The 20643-nt window shown below is 41.7% G+C and overlaps 1 protein-coding gene across 1 annotated transcript in view; it reads left to right on the top strand.

Annotated features, from left to right (window-relative positions):
- The first annotated feature begins 6153 nt into the window (after positions 1–6153).
- Positions 6154–20643, top strand: part of LOC143805895 (cytochrome P450 2A4-like) — a 57598-nt gene continuing 43108 nt past the window's right edge. Inside the window, exons 1-3 of the mRNA XM_077285645.1 lie at positions 6154–6465; positions 17269–17431; positions 18759–18908. Of these exons, the coding sequence (XP_077141760.1) occupies positions 6286–6465; positions 17269–17431; positions 18759–18908 (493 nt within the window). The 5' untranslated portion in view covers positions 6154–6285. The remainder of the gene's footprint in view (positions 6466–17268; positions 17432–18758; positions 18909–20643) is intronic.

Below are 20643 nucleotides of genomic sequence, written 5' to 3'. Positions count from 1 at the left end.
GTGCTATCAGAAAGAGTCTTCAGTGCTGCTGGTTCAAAACTGACCAAAAAAAGGACTCGTCTGGCTACCCAAAATGTTGATGATCTAACCTTCATTAAAATGAATCAATCATGGATTTCTAATTATTTTACCCCACCTTTCCTGGCTGACACCTAGCTTTCCTGTAAAAAGGTCTAGCTTTTGGACTGGTCTTACTGACTGTTCCAATTTCTCTATTTGCAGCTGCTGTATGTCCAGCATACGACATTTTTAAACCACCCTAAATGGGCCGACTCCACCCATGGGGCCATGGTCAGTCATCACTTGGCGCAAGCACTGGCACAGGGTCCCTCATACTACAATGAAGTGTCTCTGACGGTGGTGGTGCACAACCAACGTCAGACACACCGTCGTAATATGAGGGGCCCTGTGCCAGTACCGCCGCCCACGAGAGAGTGCCCCCCCCTGGTCGAACAGTGCTCTACCACTTGCAATACTTACCTCTCCCTGCTCCACCACAGTGTCGTCTGTGCTGATAAATCCTTCAATGGCACTGCCAATACAAATTTGTTGAAATGATAGATGATAGTTAAAATATACAGGGGCCCTGGCCTCCATTTAGACCAATTAATACTTTGTGCCAACTACCAGTGTCTGCTACTCAGCAGAGGAGCCCACCCCTGTACGTAGCTATGCCACCTGTTTATTTTGGAAAAAAATTTTGGCAGACATTTCACTCACTTTATTATTTTGACCTACTAACTGTGTCAGCCACTCCTTACAATTGTCCTCCGCTGAACAACGCTATGCCGCCAGTTCACTCCTGTAACCCGTTTGGAACTGCATTGAGCCTACTTTTTATTTTAGGCCTACTACCTGTGTCTGTCCGTGCCACTCCTTACAATTGTCCCCTGCTGAAGAACGCTATGCCGCCTGTGTATCCATCTAACCAATTTTAAACTGCATTGAGCCTACTTTTTAATTTTAGGCCTACTACATTCCTACTACCGGTGTCTGTCTGCGCCACTCAATACAGCTGTCCTCCATTGAACAAAGCTATGCCGCCTGTTTACTCCTGTTACCATTTTGAACTGCTTGGAGCCTACTTTTTAAATGTGGGCCTCCAACCTGTATCTGTGCCACTCATTACAGCTGTCCTCCATTGAACAAAGCTATGCCGCTGGTTTACTCCTGTTTCGAATATTAAACTGCATTTGGCCTACTTGTTTGGTTGGGCCTACTAACGGTGTCTGCCGCGGCTTGTTGTTCTCCTCCACTGAACAAAGCAGTGCCGCCTGTTTACTCCTTTTACCAATTTTGAACTTCATTTGGCCCACTTTATTACTTGGGCCTACTAACTGTGTCTGCCACTCATTACAGTTTTCCTCCACTGAACAAAGCAATGCCGCCTGTTTAGTCCTGTTACCAATTTTGAACTGCATTTAGCATACTTTATTCTTTGGGCCTATATCTGTGTTTCCTCCTCATCCTGCCCATTGCCCAGCCACTGCTAGATGAGTCTACTGGTACATTGACCCAGACCACTACATTCCCCGTGCACTCTACACAGCCAGAATCTGACCCTGCTGAAAGTCTGGTTCCCCTTCCCGCATGCTATACCACCTTACACGGGGACAAAGAGGAAGGTGCAGATGACAGTGCAGGTTCCTTCATCAGGTGGGGGGCATACTCGTTGCCGACGTCACTGGCACAGGGCCCCTCATAGTATGCAAAAGTGTCTCCGCCGGTGGGAGGCGCCCCCGCCATCAAACACACCGCCGTACTTTGAGGGGCCCTGTGCCATTGCCAATGCAAACGATTGGGCCCCCCTGCTTGCTCAGGGCCCCTCATAGTATGCAAAAGTGTCTCTGCCGGTGGGAGGCACCCCCGCCGTCAAACACACCGCCGTACTTTGAGGGGCCCTGTGCCAGTGCCAATGCGAACGAGTGGGCCCCCCCTGCTTGCTCGGGATCATAGCACTTGCAAAGTTTTAATACTTACCTCTCCCGCCTCCACCGCCATGACGTAAGCTGCATTTGGCCTACTTGTTTGGTTGGGCCTACTAATGGTGTCTGCCCCTGCTTGTTGTTCTCCTCCACTGAACAAAGCTGAGCTTCAATTTTCAGCCTATATCTAATATTAAACTGCATTTGGCCTACTTGTTTGGTTGGGCCTACTAATGGTGTCTGCCGCTGCTTGTTGTTCTCCTCCACTGAACAAAGCTGAGCTTCCATTTTTCAGCCTATATCACATATTAAACTGCATTCGGCCTACTTGTTTGGCTGGGCCTACTAACGGTGTCTGCCGCTGCTTGTTGTTCTCCTCCACTGAACAAAGCTGGGCTTCAATTTTCAGCCTATATCACATATTAAACTGCATTCGGCCTACTTGTTTGGTTGGGCCTACTAACTATGTCTGCCACTCATTACAGTTGTCCTCCACTGAACAAAGCAGTGCCGCCTGTTTACTCCTGTTACCAATTTTGAACTGCATTTAGCCCACTTTATTATTTGGGCCTATATCTGTGTTTCCTCCTCATCCTGCTCATTGCCCAGCCACTGCTAGATGAGTCTGCTGGTACATTGACCCAGACCACTAAATTCCCCTTGCACTCTACACAGCCAGAATCTGACCCTGCTGATAGTCAGGTTCCCCTTCCCGCATACTATACCACCTTACACGGGGACAAAGAGGAAGGTGCAGATGAAAGTGCAGTTTCCTTCATCAGGTGGGGGGGCATACTCGTTGGCAATGTCACTGGCACAGGGCCCCTCATAGTATGCAAAAGTGTCTCCGCTGGTGGGAGGTGCCCCCGCCATCAAACACACCGCCGTACTTTGAGGGGCCCTGTGCCATTGCCAATGCGAACGAGTGGGCCCCCCTGCTTGCTCAGGATCACAGCACTTGCAAAGTTGAAATACTTACCTCTCCCTGCACCACCGCCGTGATGTAGTCTGCGTTTCCTGGGCCCACGAAAAACTTGAACCAGCCCTATCCCCCCACAACTTTATGCAAATGACCCCTGATTTTCAATGCCTAACTATTATTATAAAGTAAATTAAGATTGACAAGCTTAAGTAATAAGAATTTATGTTTTTGGCATTAAAATGGGCACTGTAGGTGTTTTCCTGTCCTCCACTCACTGCCGACTTTGATTCCCCATTGACTTGCATTGGGTTTCGTGTTTTGGTCGGCCCCACGACTTTTCGCAATAATCGGACGATTTCACCCTACCCGACTTTTGAGAAAGTCGGGTTTCACGAAACCCGACTCGATCCTAAAAAAGTAAAAGTAAAAACTCTACTCAGAAGAGATGAGGGGAGTTGGAGGTGGCAGTGTGGGTGGAGGAGAGAGTTAAATGTGCTGAACAGTTGTTTTGGGTTGTAGGATAGTGAAGATACAAGGTTAGAGAAATAGGTCTGTTTACCAGAAGTGAAGGCTAGTTTAAAGGCAAGTGTAGCTTGTTTAAAAGCAGTGAAGTCATCTAGCAGGCATGTTTTTTTCCAACGCCGCTCTGCGACCCTGGATGCTTGTCGGAGTTTTTTGTTGAGGTTGTTATGCCAGGGTTGCCTTTTGATTTGTCGCACTTTGCCATGCATCAGAGGGGAATCTGTGTATATGGTTGATGTGAGGGTGGAGTTATAGAAAGTGGTGGCGCTGTCCGTGTCCTGGAGTGAAGATATGGAGGACAGGGGTAGAAGAGAGTCTGAGAGTCTGTGTATGTCTAGTTGTGCAAGGTTTCTGCGAGGATGTGGTAGTGGCTGGACATAGGGAGCAGGTGAGGAGGACAAGGATGAGATGGTGAGTAGATGGTGGTCATATAGGGGGAAGAGAGAGGTTGTGAGATTAGATATGGAACAGAGGCGGGTGAAGATGAGGTCTAGTGTATATCTGCCTGTGTGGGTGGCTGTGGAGGACCACTGTGTAAGTCCAAAGGAAGAAGTAAGGGCCAGGAGCTTGGAGGCTGCTGGCTGGCGGATGTCAGTAGGGATATTAAAGTCACCCATTAAGATGGTGGGGATGTCAGCAGAGAGAAAGTGAAGAAGCCAGGTGGAGAATTGGTCAATGAAGGCAGTGGCTGAGCCCAGTGGTCAGTATATGACAGCCATTTGGAGATTAGGGGGAGAGTAGATACGGACAGAGTGAACCTCGAAAGAAGGGAGGATAATAATAATAACAATAATGATAATAGTAATCCAGTACCATTCGATTGCCTCACACCAGTAAGTAATCTTTGTGAAAGTTCACTTGGTAACATAATGTTCCCCTTCTTTTCTCCCAATTTTTTGCTGGGGAAAGAAGTGTACAGCACAAGGAGGGCGTGCTTTTCAGGACTCTATTGCAATGACTCTTACTAGAAAAGACTTTGCCACTCTTGTATAGAGCAGACAATAGGAGATGAAACCCCTAGGTTTGCCACTAACTTGAAAAAAATCATCTGGACGGAAGTTAGAGCCTCCATAAGTCCCTTTCCCAGGGGGAAACTAATTGTGCATTCAATCGGTTCTGAAAAATATCAATGCAGTGCTTACAAGCTCAATAGAAAAGATGTCTTAGTGAAAAAGTAAACCGCAATGAAAATAAAAGTTAAAATATTAAGGAAATAGATGATTTTAATAAACATTAAATTGATAAGTTGCTTGTGTATGCCAACACTGTACATCTATACATTATTTGGAAAAAGGGAATAACCCTTTACAGAATATCTGCCTTTCACTCAACCTCTCCAAGGAGTACAAGAAGATTCCTCAAATCCATACCGTTGTTACACTGTGACACTCATCCTACCAATCCTTATCCTCATTATTGTATTATGCCGTTTCAATCCTTTTTCTTACATACAAAATAATACTGCAACACTGTTAAGGTGTATAAATATTGAATATATGAAATTTTAATGCATTACTGCTAAATATAATATACCTATAAAATGAAGGTATTCGCGCTGAAATAATCCAATTCATGAGAGCCCACCAGCCACAACATGACAACCTCTCTCTGATATGACCCTAAATCTAATATTTATCAAACAAGTTTCTCCCAGGCTAAAAGCCTAAAAACATAAAGGGCAGGTAACATCTAGCATTAATTAAAAAAAAAAAAGCATTGGACTGATAAGAGGAGCATCTTCATTTTATAACCATGTTCTATACGGCAGTAATTGAGCTTAGATTTCAAATATTCACTGATTACACGTTTTTAGAGCTTACAGAGGCTGCTGTATGTTTTTGTTTCTTTATATTATGCAATCATAGCAGCTTGCACCTGTTCATACTCGCTTCACCCTGTTTGGAAGGGTAGGTAATGTTTTTTTCTATTTGTAGTATACTTTTGGAGGTAGTGACTGCCTCCATATTTGGCTAAAAACTCTTCTGTCCAGTGCAAGGATGATTTTAACTAGTGCTAAAACCTACTTGTCCCATAAATGTATAAGCTTTTCGTCTGGGAAAGGCTGGTGTGATAAATATTAGATTAGGTTCCCATTAAAGAAAGGTCACCTTGTCATGGTTGATGGGCTTTCATGAATTGGCCTATTTGTGAACTAAGTACCTTCATTTTAAATTTCATATATTCAGTGTTTGCACACATCTTTGTGCAGTGGCTGCTGTTTTAGGCTATGTGCACACATTCATGATTTTTCGAGTTTTATTCGAAAAATGCTTACATCAGCATCCCATCATTTCAATGCATTCCGCACTTTTTGTGCACATGCTGCATTTTTTTCTGCAAAAAAAAAACAAAACGCAGCATGTTCATTAATTTTGCGGATTTTTCGCGTTTTTTGCCGCTATATTATTGCATTGGGAAGCTCCATAAAAAAATTCGAAAAATCTGCAAACAAACGCGAAAAAAGCGAGAAAAAAAGCGAAAAAAAAAACCACATGCGGGTTTCCTGCAGAAAAAGTCCAGTTTTGTTCAAGAAAATTCTGCAGACATTCCTGAACGTGTGCACGTAGCCTTATTCTCTGTTGTTTGTGTCTTATGCAGTCACGGCAGCTTCTCCTGACCTGGTCACACCTGCTTTATTCTGTTTAGATGTGTTGGTCATTTTTTTTTTTTTTTTTTTTGCTTTTTGTAGTATCCTTTTTCTTAGTTATGAGTGCTGTTTTACTTTTCACATAGACTTACAGTCATTCCATAATCTACGTAATTGTACCTCTGCACTTCAGACTCGCTCTTCCAGTCCCTCCTCACTGATCACATGTGATGTGGAATGCAGCTGGGAGAGTCAGTTTTTTTCTAAACAGAACAAAACCAAGAGGGATTTAGTACAGGGATTCTGTCTGCTCTTTTCTTTGTGGCAGCATGGCACTGAATATTGTAATCACCCTTCTCCTAACTACTGCAGTTACTGTCTTCATTTATCTTATTAAATGGTGGAATAAGATAAAAGAGAAGAATCTGCCTCCAGGACCTACACCTCTACCATTCCTGGGGAACCTGGCCCAGATTGGAACTACCGAACTACCAAGCTCTTTACTTAAGGTGCGTAAGCCGTAATACTGCTCTGCTCTCATAAATATTCGGATAGAGTATGAAAATCTGTGAAAATGACTGTATTACTATATAAGTGAATGTGTACATTGCGTGTTGTTAATATCAACTAGACAAAAGTCTAATGCAAATTCAGTCCTCCGGGAACTAGATATTTTACAACAAAATAGGATTTCTATGGTTTTTAAATTAAAATTAATGAAATGTATATCGGTCTGAGAGTAAATGATACAGTCTGCTTTGTTTGCAGGAAATCCGTGTTCCACAGTAAATCTAGATTTATTAGGAGTACAAAACAAGCTGAACCAAATCACAGAAAAAAAACCCTATATTAAAAACTTACTTCTTTATTAATCATTATTCTAAAACCTGGTGCACACAAAACCATCATAAAGATTTTATAGAAAAGGCCTTAGGAGGTGCCTGACCCTATGGTCTAATACTCACTGGCATCCTACCTAACAGCGGAGGTTGGCACCCTACAACCTACACCGTGGCGCCCCCACTCACCGTCGGCTGTCCCTTCTAATCTTAGAAACCCTATTGTGATCTTCATATACACATATAGGCTATGACTATGAGCTTTTGTCTATATACATAAGGTTGGGCAGGATATTTTATGAGAGGTTGGGTACATCCAGTAAGAGGCTGCTAATGGATGTTAAGCATTGTCTTTAGAAAACCCTCAGGGTATGTGCACATGCTGCGGAACCGCAGCGTTTCCACAGCTGCGGGTCCGCAGCGGTTTCCCATAAGTTTCCAGTACAATGTAAACCTATGGGAAACGAAATCCGCAGTGCACATGCTGCAGAAAAAAAGTAAGGAGCCTTCCACCTCCAATCAAAAAATGAGACTGAGGGCTTGTGCAGATTCCATTGCGGAATTTTCCGCAGCGGATTCGATAAATCCGCAGTACAAAACCGCTGCGGTTTTTAATGCGGATTTATCGCGGTTTCTAGTGCGGTTTCCGCTGCGGGTTTACACATACAGTTTTCTATTGGAGCAGGTGGAAACCCGCAGGGTATGTGCACATGCTGCGGAACCGCAGCGTTTCCGCAGCTGCGGGTCCTCAGCGGTTTCCCATAAGTTTACAGTACAATGTAAACCTATGGGAAACTAAATCCATAGTGCACACATGCTGCAGAAAAAAACGCGTGGAAACGCAGAGGTTTATATTCCGCAGCATGTCAATTCTTTGTGCGGATTCCGCTGCGGGTTTCCACCTGCTCCTATAAAAAACTGCAGGTGTAAACCCGCAGCGGAAACCGCGATAGATCCGCATTAAAAACCGCAGCGGTTTTGCACTGCGGATTTATCAAATCCGCTGCGGAAAATTCCACAATGGAATCCGCAGCATGTGCACAAGCCCTCAGTCTTATTTATTGATTGGAGGTGGAAGGGTCCTTACATGGTTTATTAATCAGCACCCATAAAACGGGCCCTTTGGAATTTATGCCAATACTGTATCTTATGGCTATAGTGAAAATAATCGGTTATTTGAAGCCCAGTTTATGTTGCCCATGTAGGTTTTGGTTTCCCTGCACTTTAGCACTTTATGTTCCTCTATAAGGGTAAGCCCTAGGGACAGCCGTCGAGGAGTGGGGGTGCCACATGTCGTTATTGCCAACCCCCGCTGTGAGGTAGGGCCGGAATATAGGGCCAGTATTTATCTGGGCCCAAAATAATCCCTATTAATTAATTTATTCATATCATATTGGTACTCTATCTTTTTCTTTTCATACCCACTGTCCCATACGGTCTCTAAGATTAGAAGGGACAGCCGACGGTGAATGGGGGCGCCACGGCATAGGTTGTAAGGTGCCAATCTCCGCTGTTGGGTAGGATGCCAGTGAGTATTAGACCATAGGGTCAGGCACCTCCTAAGGCCTTTTCTATAACATTTTTATGATTGTTTTTTTCCTTTGGTGATGGCTTTGTGTGCACCAGGTTTTAGAATAATGATTAATAAAGTAGTAAGTTTTTAATATAGGGTTTTTTCTGTGATTTAAATCAGTGTTCCCCAACCTATGAAGTTATAGTACTTCTATGTGGTTCCCCAGCTGGTGACAGCTCTGAATGGTACTAAATTTTACTATACTGAGCCTATATGGAAAGGACACACCAAAAACTGCACAATTCTATGGCATCTTTAAATGCACATTGGACATGAGTTTTCATGAACCCAAATTTGTCTTGCTAGAGTGTAAATATAGCAAATTTTTGTGCACAACAAAAAAACCAATTTTCAAAAATTGCAGCATTTATGTTCGAAAGTTACTCTCAAGCAAGAAAATGTTTAGCCCATTGCTCTAAATGCTGGCATATGGACTCATGACATATTGGCTGTAATGTCCCCCATACACTTTATTTATATGTTGGACAAACAATGGTTCAGCCAGCAGTCATGTCTCCTGACTCCTCCATACACAAGAAGGCCACGTTTACACATTCAGTATTTGGCGAGTTTTTCACCTCAGAATTTGTAAGACAAAACCAGGAGTGGTTGATTAAATACAAAAGTGGTGACGTGTTTCTAGAACACTTTCCCTCTGATTGTTCCACTCCTGATTTTGGCTTATAAATACTGAGGTAAAATAATGACTAAATACTGAACGTGTGAACGTGACTGAACACTTAGGCCAGCCTCACACTCAGCGTATGTAAATATGGTCCGTTTTTTACGGCGTAATATGCAGAAAAGTCCCCAAAATAGTGATCCGTATGTCATCCGTAGGCAGGGTGTGTCAGCGTATTTTGCTCATGGCATCCTCCGTATGTAATCCATATGGCATCCGTACTGCGATATTTTCTCGCAGGCTTGCAAAACCGACATCTAATGGATTCATGTGCTCAAATGTTCGTTAAAACATATATACAGTATATATATATATATATATATATATATATATATATATATATATATATATATATATATATATATATATTCTGTATTTATATTTAATTCAGCGCGATATATGTGAAAAGCCGGTAATTCAATTGCCGGCTTTTCATTTCTCCTTCCCAAACCCGACATGATATGAGACATGGTTTACATACAGTAAACCATCTCCTATCCCTTTTTTTTTTTTTTTTTTTGCATATTTCACACTACTAATGTTAGTAGTGTGTATGTGCAAAATTTGGGCACTGTAGCTTGTAAAATAAAGGGTTAAATGGCAGAAAAATTGGCGTGGGCTCCCGCGCAATTTTCTCCGCCAGAGTGGTAAAGCCAGTGACTGAGGGCAGATATTAATAGCCTAGAGAGGGTCCATGGTTATTGGCCCCCCCTGGCTACAAACATCTGCCCCCCAGCCACCCCAGAAAAGGCACATCTGGAAGATGCGCCTATTCTAGCACTTGGCCACTCTCTTCCCACTCCCGTGTAGCGGTGGGATATGGGGTAATGAAGGGTTAATGTCACCTTGCAATTGTAAGGTGACATTAAGCCAGATTAATAATGGAGAGGCATCATTTATGACACCTATCCATTATTAATCCAATAGTACGAAATGGTTAATAAAACACACACACATTATTTTCAACTATTTTAATGAAATAAAGACACATGTTGTTGTAATATTTTATTAGACTCTTAATCCACCTGAAGACCATCGTCCTGAAACAAAGTTAAAAAAACAAACAACAATATTCCATACCTTCCGTAGTTATGTCCCACGATGTAAATCCATCTGAAGGGGTTAAATCATTTTACAGCCAGGAGCTGTGCTAAAGCACTCGCTCCTGCCTGTAAAACCCCGGGTACTGAATGGAAAGCAGTTTGATCTGTAGTTACCTTGAGTCGCGGTGATGCTCCCTCTGCTGGATGTCCTCATATGAACTCGAGCGTGGGAACTTTTCCAAGGCTCCAGTTCATGAGGACATCCAGCAGAGGGCGCATCACCGCAACTCAAGGTAACTACAGATCACCCTGCTTTCCATTCAGTACCCGGGGCTTTACAGGCAGGAGCGAGTGCTTTAGCACAGCTCCTGGCTGTAAAATGATTTAACCCCTTCAGATGGATTTACTTCGTGGGATGTGACTGATCATCGGAAGGTATGAGATATTGTTGATTTGTTATTTTTACTTTTTCACAGAATGAGGGTCTTCAGCTGGATTAAGAGACTAATAAAATATTACAACCTGTGTCTTTATTTCATTAAAGGACTTTGTAATAATGTGTGTGTGTTTTATTAACCATTTCATACTATTGGATTAATAATGGATAGGTGTCAGAATTGACGCCTCTCCATTATTAATCTGTCTTAATGTCACCTTACAATAGCAAGGTGACATTAACCCTTCATTACCCCATATCCCACCGCTACACGGGAGTGGGAAGAGAGAGGCCAAGTGCCAGAATAGGTGCATCTTCCAGATGTGCCTTTTCTGGGGTGGCTGGGAGCAGATGTTTGTAGCCAGGGGGGCCAATAACCATGGACCCTCTCTAGGCTATTAATATCTGCCCTCAGTCACTGGCTTTACCACTCTGGTGGAGAAAATTGCGCGGGAGCCCACGCCAATTTTTTTCCGCATTTAACCCTTTATTTTAGCTACAGCGCCACAATTTTGCACATACACACTGCTAACATTAATAGTGTGGAATATGCAAAAAAAAAGGGATATGAGATGGTTTACTGTATGTAAACCATGTCTCATATCCTGTCGGGTTTGGGAAGGAGAAATGAAAAGCCGGCAATTGAATTACCGGCTTTTCTCTCTAACACCGGTGCGTATTTCTCGCAGGTCACACTGCTGGTCCGTGTGTAATCTGTATTTTTTCTCGCCCCCATAGACTTTCATTGGCGATTTTTTTTTTTTTTTTTTTTTTTTTTTGTTTTTTTGTTTTTTTGTGCGCAGTACGGTGACAAACGCAGCATGCTGCAATTTTGTACAGCCGTAGAAGACTGTACAATACGGATCAGTAAAATACGGCTGATAGGAGCTGGGACATAGGGAATCATTGGGCCGTGTGTTATGCGTATTTTACAGTGTATTTTTTGCGCTCATACGTCCGTAAAACTCGTCAGTGTGACGCCGGCCTTATGTTGTAGTATTTATTAGGAGGCTCAGTAGTAAGTTTCATTTATATTCAATACAAAAACAGGTCCAACAAGCACATTTTGTCCTCTAAAAAGATGGACACTGTAAAAGAAACAACAAAGACCTGAGTACTGTATTTTATTGGTTCTGTCTGTCGCCATTTTTGTCTGTTATGTGACAGATCCATTTCTTTAAGGCCACGTTCACACGTTCAGTGTTTTGTCAGTATTTTACATCAGCATTTGGCAGCCGAAACCAGCAGTGACTGATAAACACAGAAGTGGTGACGTGTTTCTATTATACTTCTCCTCTGATTGATCCTTTCACGATTTTGGCTTACAAATGCTGAGGTAAAATACTGAACGTGTGAACGTGGCCTTGGCTTAATTTTTCTACTATTATTTAAAAAAACCCTGCATACTGATGTGATCCTAGCTACACCTGTTCACTTTTAGGCCGTCAAGGTTCAGTATTTTTTTTTTAGTTTCCCAGAGACCAATCTTTTTTATTTTTAAGTTTATATAAGGGCTTGATTTTGACAATGCCGTCAACAGAAGATGCATATCATTTAAATGGGTTGTCCTGTATAAAAGATTACTACTCTGTAGGTTCAGGGACACAAAACAAAAACTGAGCTCCTAGGGTGTGCGCAGTCTTTTAGAAGCCAGCCTGCCCACATTGTTTTTGGTATAGGAAGAGTTTTCAGGAACACAACAGAGATGTTTTTCCTGAAGCGTCTTTGCTTGTTGCTGACTTCTTTCGACCATTTTACATCTTTGAAAACCTAAAGCGGTTAGGAGAAGCTAAAAATGAGTGAACTTATGTACAAGTCACTTTTACATTGCAGATCATTTAGTTTTTTTGGGTTTTTTTCCTCCGTTTTCCAAGCAAACTACTCCTGAAAAAGACACTGTATGTACATAATCTTAGTCACTCTATAGGGATCCAGTAGGGCCTCTTTCCTCTGCTGATTGGCTGCAGCAGAGACAAAATGTCTACCGTGCTGTAATCTATCTCCGAACTCAGTGGATTGTAACGGGTACATCAGACACTGGGTTCAGTGATTGTCTGCAGCGCTGCAGACAATTTCAGAGGTGCAGCCAATCAACAGAGCTAAGAGTAAAGGTATGTGCACATGCTGCGAATTTTGCTGCGGATCTGCAGCAGTTTTCCATGAGTTTACAGTACCATGTAAACCTAATAGAAAACAAAATCCGCAGTGCACATGCGGAAAAAAACGAGCGGAAATGCAGCTGTTTATTTTCCGCAGCATGTCAATTCCTTGTGTGGATTCTGCAGCATTTTACACCTGCTCCTCAATAGGAATCCGCAGGTGTAAAACCGCAGGTGGAATCCACACAAAAACCGCAGAAAATCCACTCTAATTCCGCAGTGCAGTTTACCTGCGGATTTACCAAAATCAGTGCGGAAAAATCCGCACACCTTTCCGCAGCGTGTGCACATACCCTGATATTTAGGCTATGTGTACATGCGGAATGGTGTGCGGATTTTCTGCGGTTTTTGTGCAGATTTCACCTGCGGTTTTACACCTGCGGATTCCTATTGAGGAGCAGGTGTAAACCGCTGCGGAATCCGCACAAAGAAGTGACATGCTGCGGAATGTAACCCGCTGCATTTCTGCGTGTTTTTTTTTTTCGCAGCATGTGCACTGCTGATTTTGTTTTTTCCATAGGTTTACATGGTACTGTAAACTCATGGAAAACAGCTGCATATCCGCAGCAAAATCCACAGCGTGTGCACATAGCCTCAGTTGTCTGTGGGTTGTTTTTTTTTCTTTTTTTTTTTTATACCCCTGAGCTTATGGAGTAATTTTTGAAATGGGACGACCCTTTTAATAATCTACTTTTATTAACTTCTTGGGGCATGGGAGGTGGCAATTTTTTTTTTTTTACGATTATATTTTTGCTATACATAACATTATAGATATATTAATTATTCATTCTGCATATAAAAATGCCAGATATTTTTTTTTTTAAAGGTACATTTTTTGTGGCACTTTTAAATAAACCATGTATGCTTTTTAATGTCTGACTATCACTAGAAATGTCACAAGTATTCACATTCACTTATTCACATAAATGCATTGCAGACATACACACTGTACTTAGTTTTATATTGTATATTTGCGATTTGTACACCTTAGGGTATGTTTCCATGGTCAGGAAACGCTGCTGGTTGGAGGCTGCGTACATCCGAAGCCTCCGGATGTTACAGCATAGTGGATGGGATTTTATGAAATCCCATCTCCACTATGCATGCAGGGACGCCTCCGGCTTCCCTGCGTAAACGGACATGCGGCGCGTCCTTCCAGACCGCAGCATGTCTATTTATCTTGTGGAGATGCGGTGATTCCACACGGTTCAATGAACACATGCGGAATCACCGTGCATACAAAAGTGCTGCCAATATTGAGGGTGGAAACATACCCTTCTACACACAGAAGTAAGATGGATCTCTGGCAGCAAGCGCCATGAAGAAGATGGGACCCCTAGTCATCATCACAGAATAGCAGTGGAGGAAGGTATTGTGATATCATCAACTACAAGCCAGGGTAGATGGGGCAGGGAGAGCACAGCTGTGTGGGGCAAACAGGAAAAAGCAGCTTTTGTTGGGATGGAGGACAGGAGAGAGTCAGAATAGTGACATAAACAGGAAGCTCCAGTACTCACTCCAGGCCTGTGTTCCTCCTGAGCCTCCTCTCCCCCTCCTGACAGTGCCGACGACAGAGCTTAGAGCTTGGCTGACAGCAGTGCCGCAGAGAGGCCATCATTCACTTCCATTAGCACTTTCTTCAGGAGCAGTTATTGCACGCATGCTCCATCAGCCCAACCCAGTCCGCGCTGGTGGGTGGGGCTTAATGCTGTGAAGCTCTAGGAACAGATGGGGAATGGCTGTGCTGAGCCTCCCCCCTACATCCTAGCCAGAAACTCCAGAGAGGGAAGAGATCCAACCCGCACACTCCTATGCTGTATCTGAGCCTCTGATTCCCACCCTACATTATACACGGCAATACATGGGCTCAGCTTTTTCTCTCCTCTTCTGTTGAGCGGGGATGGGCATGGCTTAAATCATGCATGCAGCCATGCTGAGAAGCCAGACACTGTCAGTCAGGGGCCCACCGGGGGATCTACCGATTTTCCCGGTGGGCCAGTCCGAGCCTGCCAACTGGCAACTTTCCAGGCTATTCTCATCTCCACAACCTGATAGACCAATTCTTTTATTTGCTCTTCAAATTGTATTCTATTAGTTTTGCCAAAGAGTATTAAAACGGGAAACTATGATACATGGAAAATGAAGACATTTTTGATGAAAGCTCAAAAAAATTATAGCTAGTTTCCAATAGTTTGTTATATTGTTGATATCTCCTATCTCTTTATATTGGACAATAGAAAAAGCTTCTCAGTGTAACCAATGCAGTTTCTGTGGAAGTGTCTACATCTGCTCCAAGATAAAGGTCGGTCACAGTCCAAAACATCTTAAAGCTTCACTCCAATTAATATTTTTGCTTGTTTGTTAGGGATCATGTGTGTACGTATAATTATGGTAGTAGTATGTTCACCAATCACCGGTCATCATCTTCAGCTGTTTTCAGCTGCGATCTGGCATCACATAAATGGTTTTGTGACCAAAAGAATCCCACAATGGTTGCTGTGTGGAGCTTAGGTCACTTTTTTAAATTTCTCAGAACAAGTCTATAAGACTCAGAATGAAACTATACACCTTGATTCTGAGTCTCATTAACTTACATTGAGAAAGTGGTCTCCACTCATCACAATGAGATAACAGGTTACAGATACGGTGACGTGATGCTGGTATGGTGACGCATGAGTAAATTACTACCATCATTATACTTACACACATGATCCCTTACAAACGGGTACAGAAAACAGTTCACCAGAAGGGGCTTTAGAATGCATAAATGATTTAGTAGAAGTGCATTCATACGGGCTTCTCCCGTTATGAGCTTTATATAAAAGCCGTTCAGCACTTGTTTGTTGGTCCGTTTAAACAACCGGTGAGGACTAATGTGAACTGAATGATCCTTCTGTCCTCATACAGCATCATGTTGCCAGCAGCACATCCCTGATTTACATGGCTTGACGGACTGCCAATAACATTGACTTTTACACTAGTATGGAACAAGTCAATCAAGATAGAAATAAACATTTAAAGAGTAACCAAACTTTCACAGCATTTTTTCGTTCTTGGCAAGCACTTTGATTAACCAGATCAAATAGGGTCTAAATACTAAGACCACCCTGATCGTTCAATAGACCCCCAAACAGTGCACAGAAGTGCATGCCTCATGTGTGAGTACACTCACAGACTGAGGTATTTATTCAATGTGTAAACTTTAGGCTTCATTTTCTGTCATCCATTTACTCCATGGAAACAAGGTTTTTGCAACCCAATCCTTGGCCTATCTACATCAGTCTAGGCATAGACTGACATTTTTTTAAAATATCTAATAGATTAGTCCATAATAACCTTTTCATACTAAAATAAGTGTTTTAGTGACTCAATACTGTTTTGAACAAGAATAGTTAGTCTATTCTAGAGCTTATACTCCAAAGTTTCCACCCCACTTGTTATAATCACTATGTTATAAAATTGTCTGAGCAATTAGCTTACAGTTTTAATTTCTGTACCTTCTGTTTTAGATCTTTCAGACTGTCACTAACTTACGTTAGTGAAGTCCCTGACTGTTGCTGATTTCCCCCAGTGTGGGCACCTGAAAAATTGATTTTCCCTGTCGTAGCCTGTTAACTGCTGCTAACTCAATTTCCCGTTCATAGGCCACTGACTGCCACGGATTTTTTTTTACTATAGGCCATTAGGCATCAGGGATTTTTACTTAAAATTCTATGATTTGATGTTGGAGGGGGTCTAACATCTTAAATCTATAGTAAGTTAGTTTATTGGTATTAGCAAGTCAACATACAGAAGAACACTGCATACAAAAAAGTTAAGTCATTGGCCTGATTTGTCAAGTTGTTTTTGCCAGTTTTCATGTAAAGCTGCTTGAAATGTTGACTCTTTTTGCCCAACACAAATTTGTTCAAAAATGTTGTGACTTGACATTTTTTTCTTATTCTTGGCCAGCTCTGCAAATTTTTAGAAAAGTGATAGGAAGTTGGGCAAAATGTGGCATGACCAAGTGCCCCTAACAAATTCATCATAATTTAGGTTGTAAAATAGTTTTTAAATCACAACAGAATTATACTCTAGTCCTTGACTGGACTAGACATTTTGGCTGTTGTGCAAAGCAGTTGAAAGATGAACCAAATTCATTAAGAGGAGCACAACTCTTTATGAATTTGGTGAATATTATTCTAACGAACAGTCCCTCAAGACTTTGCGTGCAAAAATGCCATTCTTGATGAATTGAGGCCCATTGATTTTACTTCTGAAATATATACCTTTTGCTCTCCAATGTCTCGGTACTCAGCTGTGTATTCTATCTACCTTTTGTTGAGCTCATGATTTTAACTTCCCTTTTCATATGATAGAAAAATTCTCCTTAATAGAAAAATATTTAGAATTGAGTCTTCAGTGGTTGATACTTTTTAATGGCTAACTGAAAAGATGGTAACAAATTGCAAGCTTTCGAGACTACACAGGTCTCTTCATCAGACATAGACTAATTCTCCTTAATAAGCATCCATATACATCTTATATATATCTTAAATATGATTCCATACTACATGGTATTTTTTTATATCCTAATGTAGCTGAGTGAGACGTATGGATCCGTGTATACCATCTACTTTGCCAGCCAAAGGTTCGTAGTACTAATTGGCTATGATGCTGTAAAGGAAGCGTTGATTGACCACAGTGATGTGTTCAGTGACAGAGGAGAAGTCGAATTAACACGACTGTTTTTTAAGGATTATGGTAAGACATCTACTGTATAACATAAATGGTAAGTTTATATTAAGCCTTTATTATTTTTCGTACCATTATATAGTTGTAGCTAGATTTCCCAACCCTAATCTTAACAAAGGCTACTGGCTAAATACTCCTGAAATGTCTATACTTATGAAGCTCTTACTGTCAATCGAAAACTCTCTTCATCTGGCATATGTTCCATCTTCCTTCCGCAAGTGGTTAGCATGTTAATATTTAGGTAAAAGAAAAAGTATGTAAGTATTGATCTGATATCCAGGAGCAATGGTCACATGCCCCACCAGCTTCTTAAGAAGAAATTCTTCATTCTGGCATAGAGAAGGGTTCCAGACGAGAGCTCCCACCTCTATGGAGTCCATTTGGCATATAGAGTAGAATTCCTTTCTGATTATAATTACTTTAATAAAGTAGATATTTATTTCTAGGGAATCTGTTCTCAAGTCTATATGGGGATTGCTAAACTTAAGACTTTAGCTGGCCATTAATATAAGTTTTTGGTCATCTGGAATCTAGCTGACCATTCATCTGACAGATCGTTTGTGCACATGATCGCATTATCAACATGCCAGACATAAGGCCCAATACACATTAGACTAAAGATAGCCAATCTCATTGATATCAGATGGGTATAATGACATTTCGATAAGTATGATGTCCCCCCAACTCTCCCCTGACACATGATGTCAAGCAAGAGAAGAATCCTGCCTGCTGAATTTCTGTTGGTGATTCATTTGTTCTCCAGCAGGTAAGCTGCTGTAAGAAGATCTTCTTTTTTTATCCAAATGGAGTAAAAATATTTCCAATACGGCAAGTCGTATATTTGGCAAAGAGAAGTCCACAAATTCATTGCAATGGTTTGAATAAAATTCGCAAACAAGGTTAATCAAAAAGAGCCCAAATCAGCCATTACAACAGACTCTTAGGTATATGGAGTGTATTTAGATGACATTGACCCAACTATTAGCTACCGGGGTACCGGGTACATGATAAAGTTCCACTCACATATTCTGTTTTGTGTGGCTATCGTAGAAGACTTCCAGTGTCCACAAGTATTGATCACAAGCTATAAGGGTTGAAATTGTAGCATTAGCAGCAGCAGGCCCAGAAAGTATATCTGCCACAAACTCTCATGTTATATAGAACATATGTGTGTAAAAGCTTCAAAATATGCCTTGGTTATTACATATAGGCTGTTAATATCTTTAATTTTTACTGGGACATCATCAATAATACCAATGGCATTATCATTTTAATGGCTGACTATAATGGTTTATATGAATATAATATTAATATTTACTAAAATTCACCTTTTTAGGGGTCGTCATGAGCAATGGAGAACGATGGAAGACTCTTCGTCGTTTTGCTCTTATGACTTTGAGAAATTTTGGAATGGGAAAAAGGAGCATTGAAGAGAGAATCCAAGAAGAGGCCCGATGTCTTACTGAGAGGTTTCTGAAAATGAAAGGTCAGTGATGATTAGAAATTATGAAGGAAAATATTATACTTGGAATTGTAGTTTTTCAAAACCTGGAAAGCAAAAGTTTGGAGAACAATGCCATATAGAACATTTTAACATTCGGCCACAAGTAATGTTGGGGAATGCTGATTGGAGTAGTTTTGCAATAGTTCTGCTGAAAAATGGCCAAAGTAAAAATTTCCAAACCCGTGAATACCCACAGGAAAGTTGCACACATGGAAAACTGCTCACAAGGAAAATTGCCCATACAGAAAATTGCCCACATAGACAAAATAACAAGTTTTTTAACCTCTTAATGACATCAGCCGTACATGTACTGTGCATGTCAGAAGCGGGTGTATGGAGCGGGCTCCTGCAGGGAGCTCTCCGCATACCCGTCAGGTGATGGCTTTGTATTACAGCCAGGATCTGCCGGTAACAATCATGGGTGAAGCAGCGCTCCCCCCATGATTAACTTCATAAATGCCATTGTCAATCTCTGATAGCAGCATTTAACAGCCGACATGCGCGTGTATCACTTTTTCCGCCCATCCTCCATGTTATCATGGGTCGCTAATGGGTTGTCATGACAGCCAATGGTTAGCTGATGACCCCCCCATTCTTGTCATTATGGAGCTCCTTTGAAACTCTGACTGTGGCCAGGTTTCAAAGGAAACTGCGATTTTTGCTATATGCAGAAAATCTGTTGCAAGCAGTATATTACACAAATGATCAGACTATCTTATCTTCAAGTCCCCTAAGGGGGCTAACAATAACAGTTAAAAGTAAAAGAAAAATGTTTAAAAAAAAAAAAAAAACATAAAAGTTCAAATCACTCCCCTTTACCCCCATTGAAATTAAAGGTTAGAAAAAAATACACATACTCGTATGTGGTATCGCTGAGTTCAGAAAAGTCTCATCTATCAGAATATAAAAACAATTAACCCGATCGGTTAACACTGTAAACAGAATTCAAGAATGCCAAAATTACAAAAGTTTTGGTTGCTGCAATTCCACAAAAAAATTGTAACAAGTGATCAAAACATCTACCCCAAAATAGTACTAATAAGGCCGGGGTCACACTAGACTGTAATACGGACGAGTGCTATGCGATAAAAAATCGCATAGCACTCGGCCCAATGTTAATCTATGGTGCAGCTCCCATCATCCGATTTTTATTTTTTTTTTTCTCCACCGTATTCAGGATCCGAGTGAAATCGCAGCATGCTGCGATTGTCAGCGTATCTCAGCTGAGATTCGCCAATGCAAGTCTATGGGTGCGAGAAAAAATCGGATAACACACGGACCATGCGTGTGCATTGCGAGAAATACGCAGCAGTGTTAGAGAAAAGCCGGCAATTCAATTGCCGGCTTTTCATTTCTCCTTCCCAAACCCGACAGGATATGAGACATGGTTTACATACAGTAAACCATCCACCAGAGGGCGCCTCGCCGCCACTCAATGTAAGTACAGATCACCCAGCTTTCCTTTCAGCACCCGGGGTTTACAGGCACGAGCGACTGCTTTAGCGCAGCTCCTGCCTGTAAAATGATTTAACCCCTTCAGATGGATTTACTTCGTGGGACCTGACAGTTCATCAGAAGGTATGTATATTGTTGGTTTATTATTTTGCCAAGCGAGGGTCTTCAGGTGGATTGAGAGAGCAAAAAAATACTAAAACAACCTGTGTGTTTATTTCATTAAAATAATTTTTAATAATGTGTGTGTGTGTGTGTGTGTGTG

The sequence above is a fragment of the Ranitomeya variabilis genome, chromosome 2, assembly GCF_051348905.1.
Source record: "Ranitomeya variabilis isolate aRanVar5 chromosome 2, aRanVar5.hap1, whole genome shotgun sequence".
Taxonomy (NCBI): Eukaryota; Metazoa; Chordata; class Amphibia; order Anura; family Dendrobatidae; genus Ranitomeya; species Ranitomeya variabilis.
This window is presented reverse-complemented; position numbering and strand designations above follow the sequence as displayed.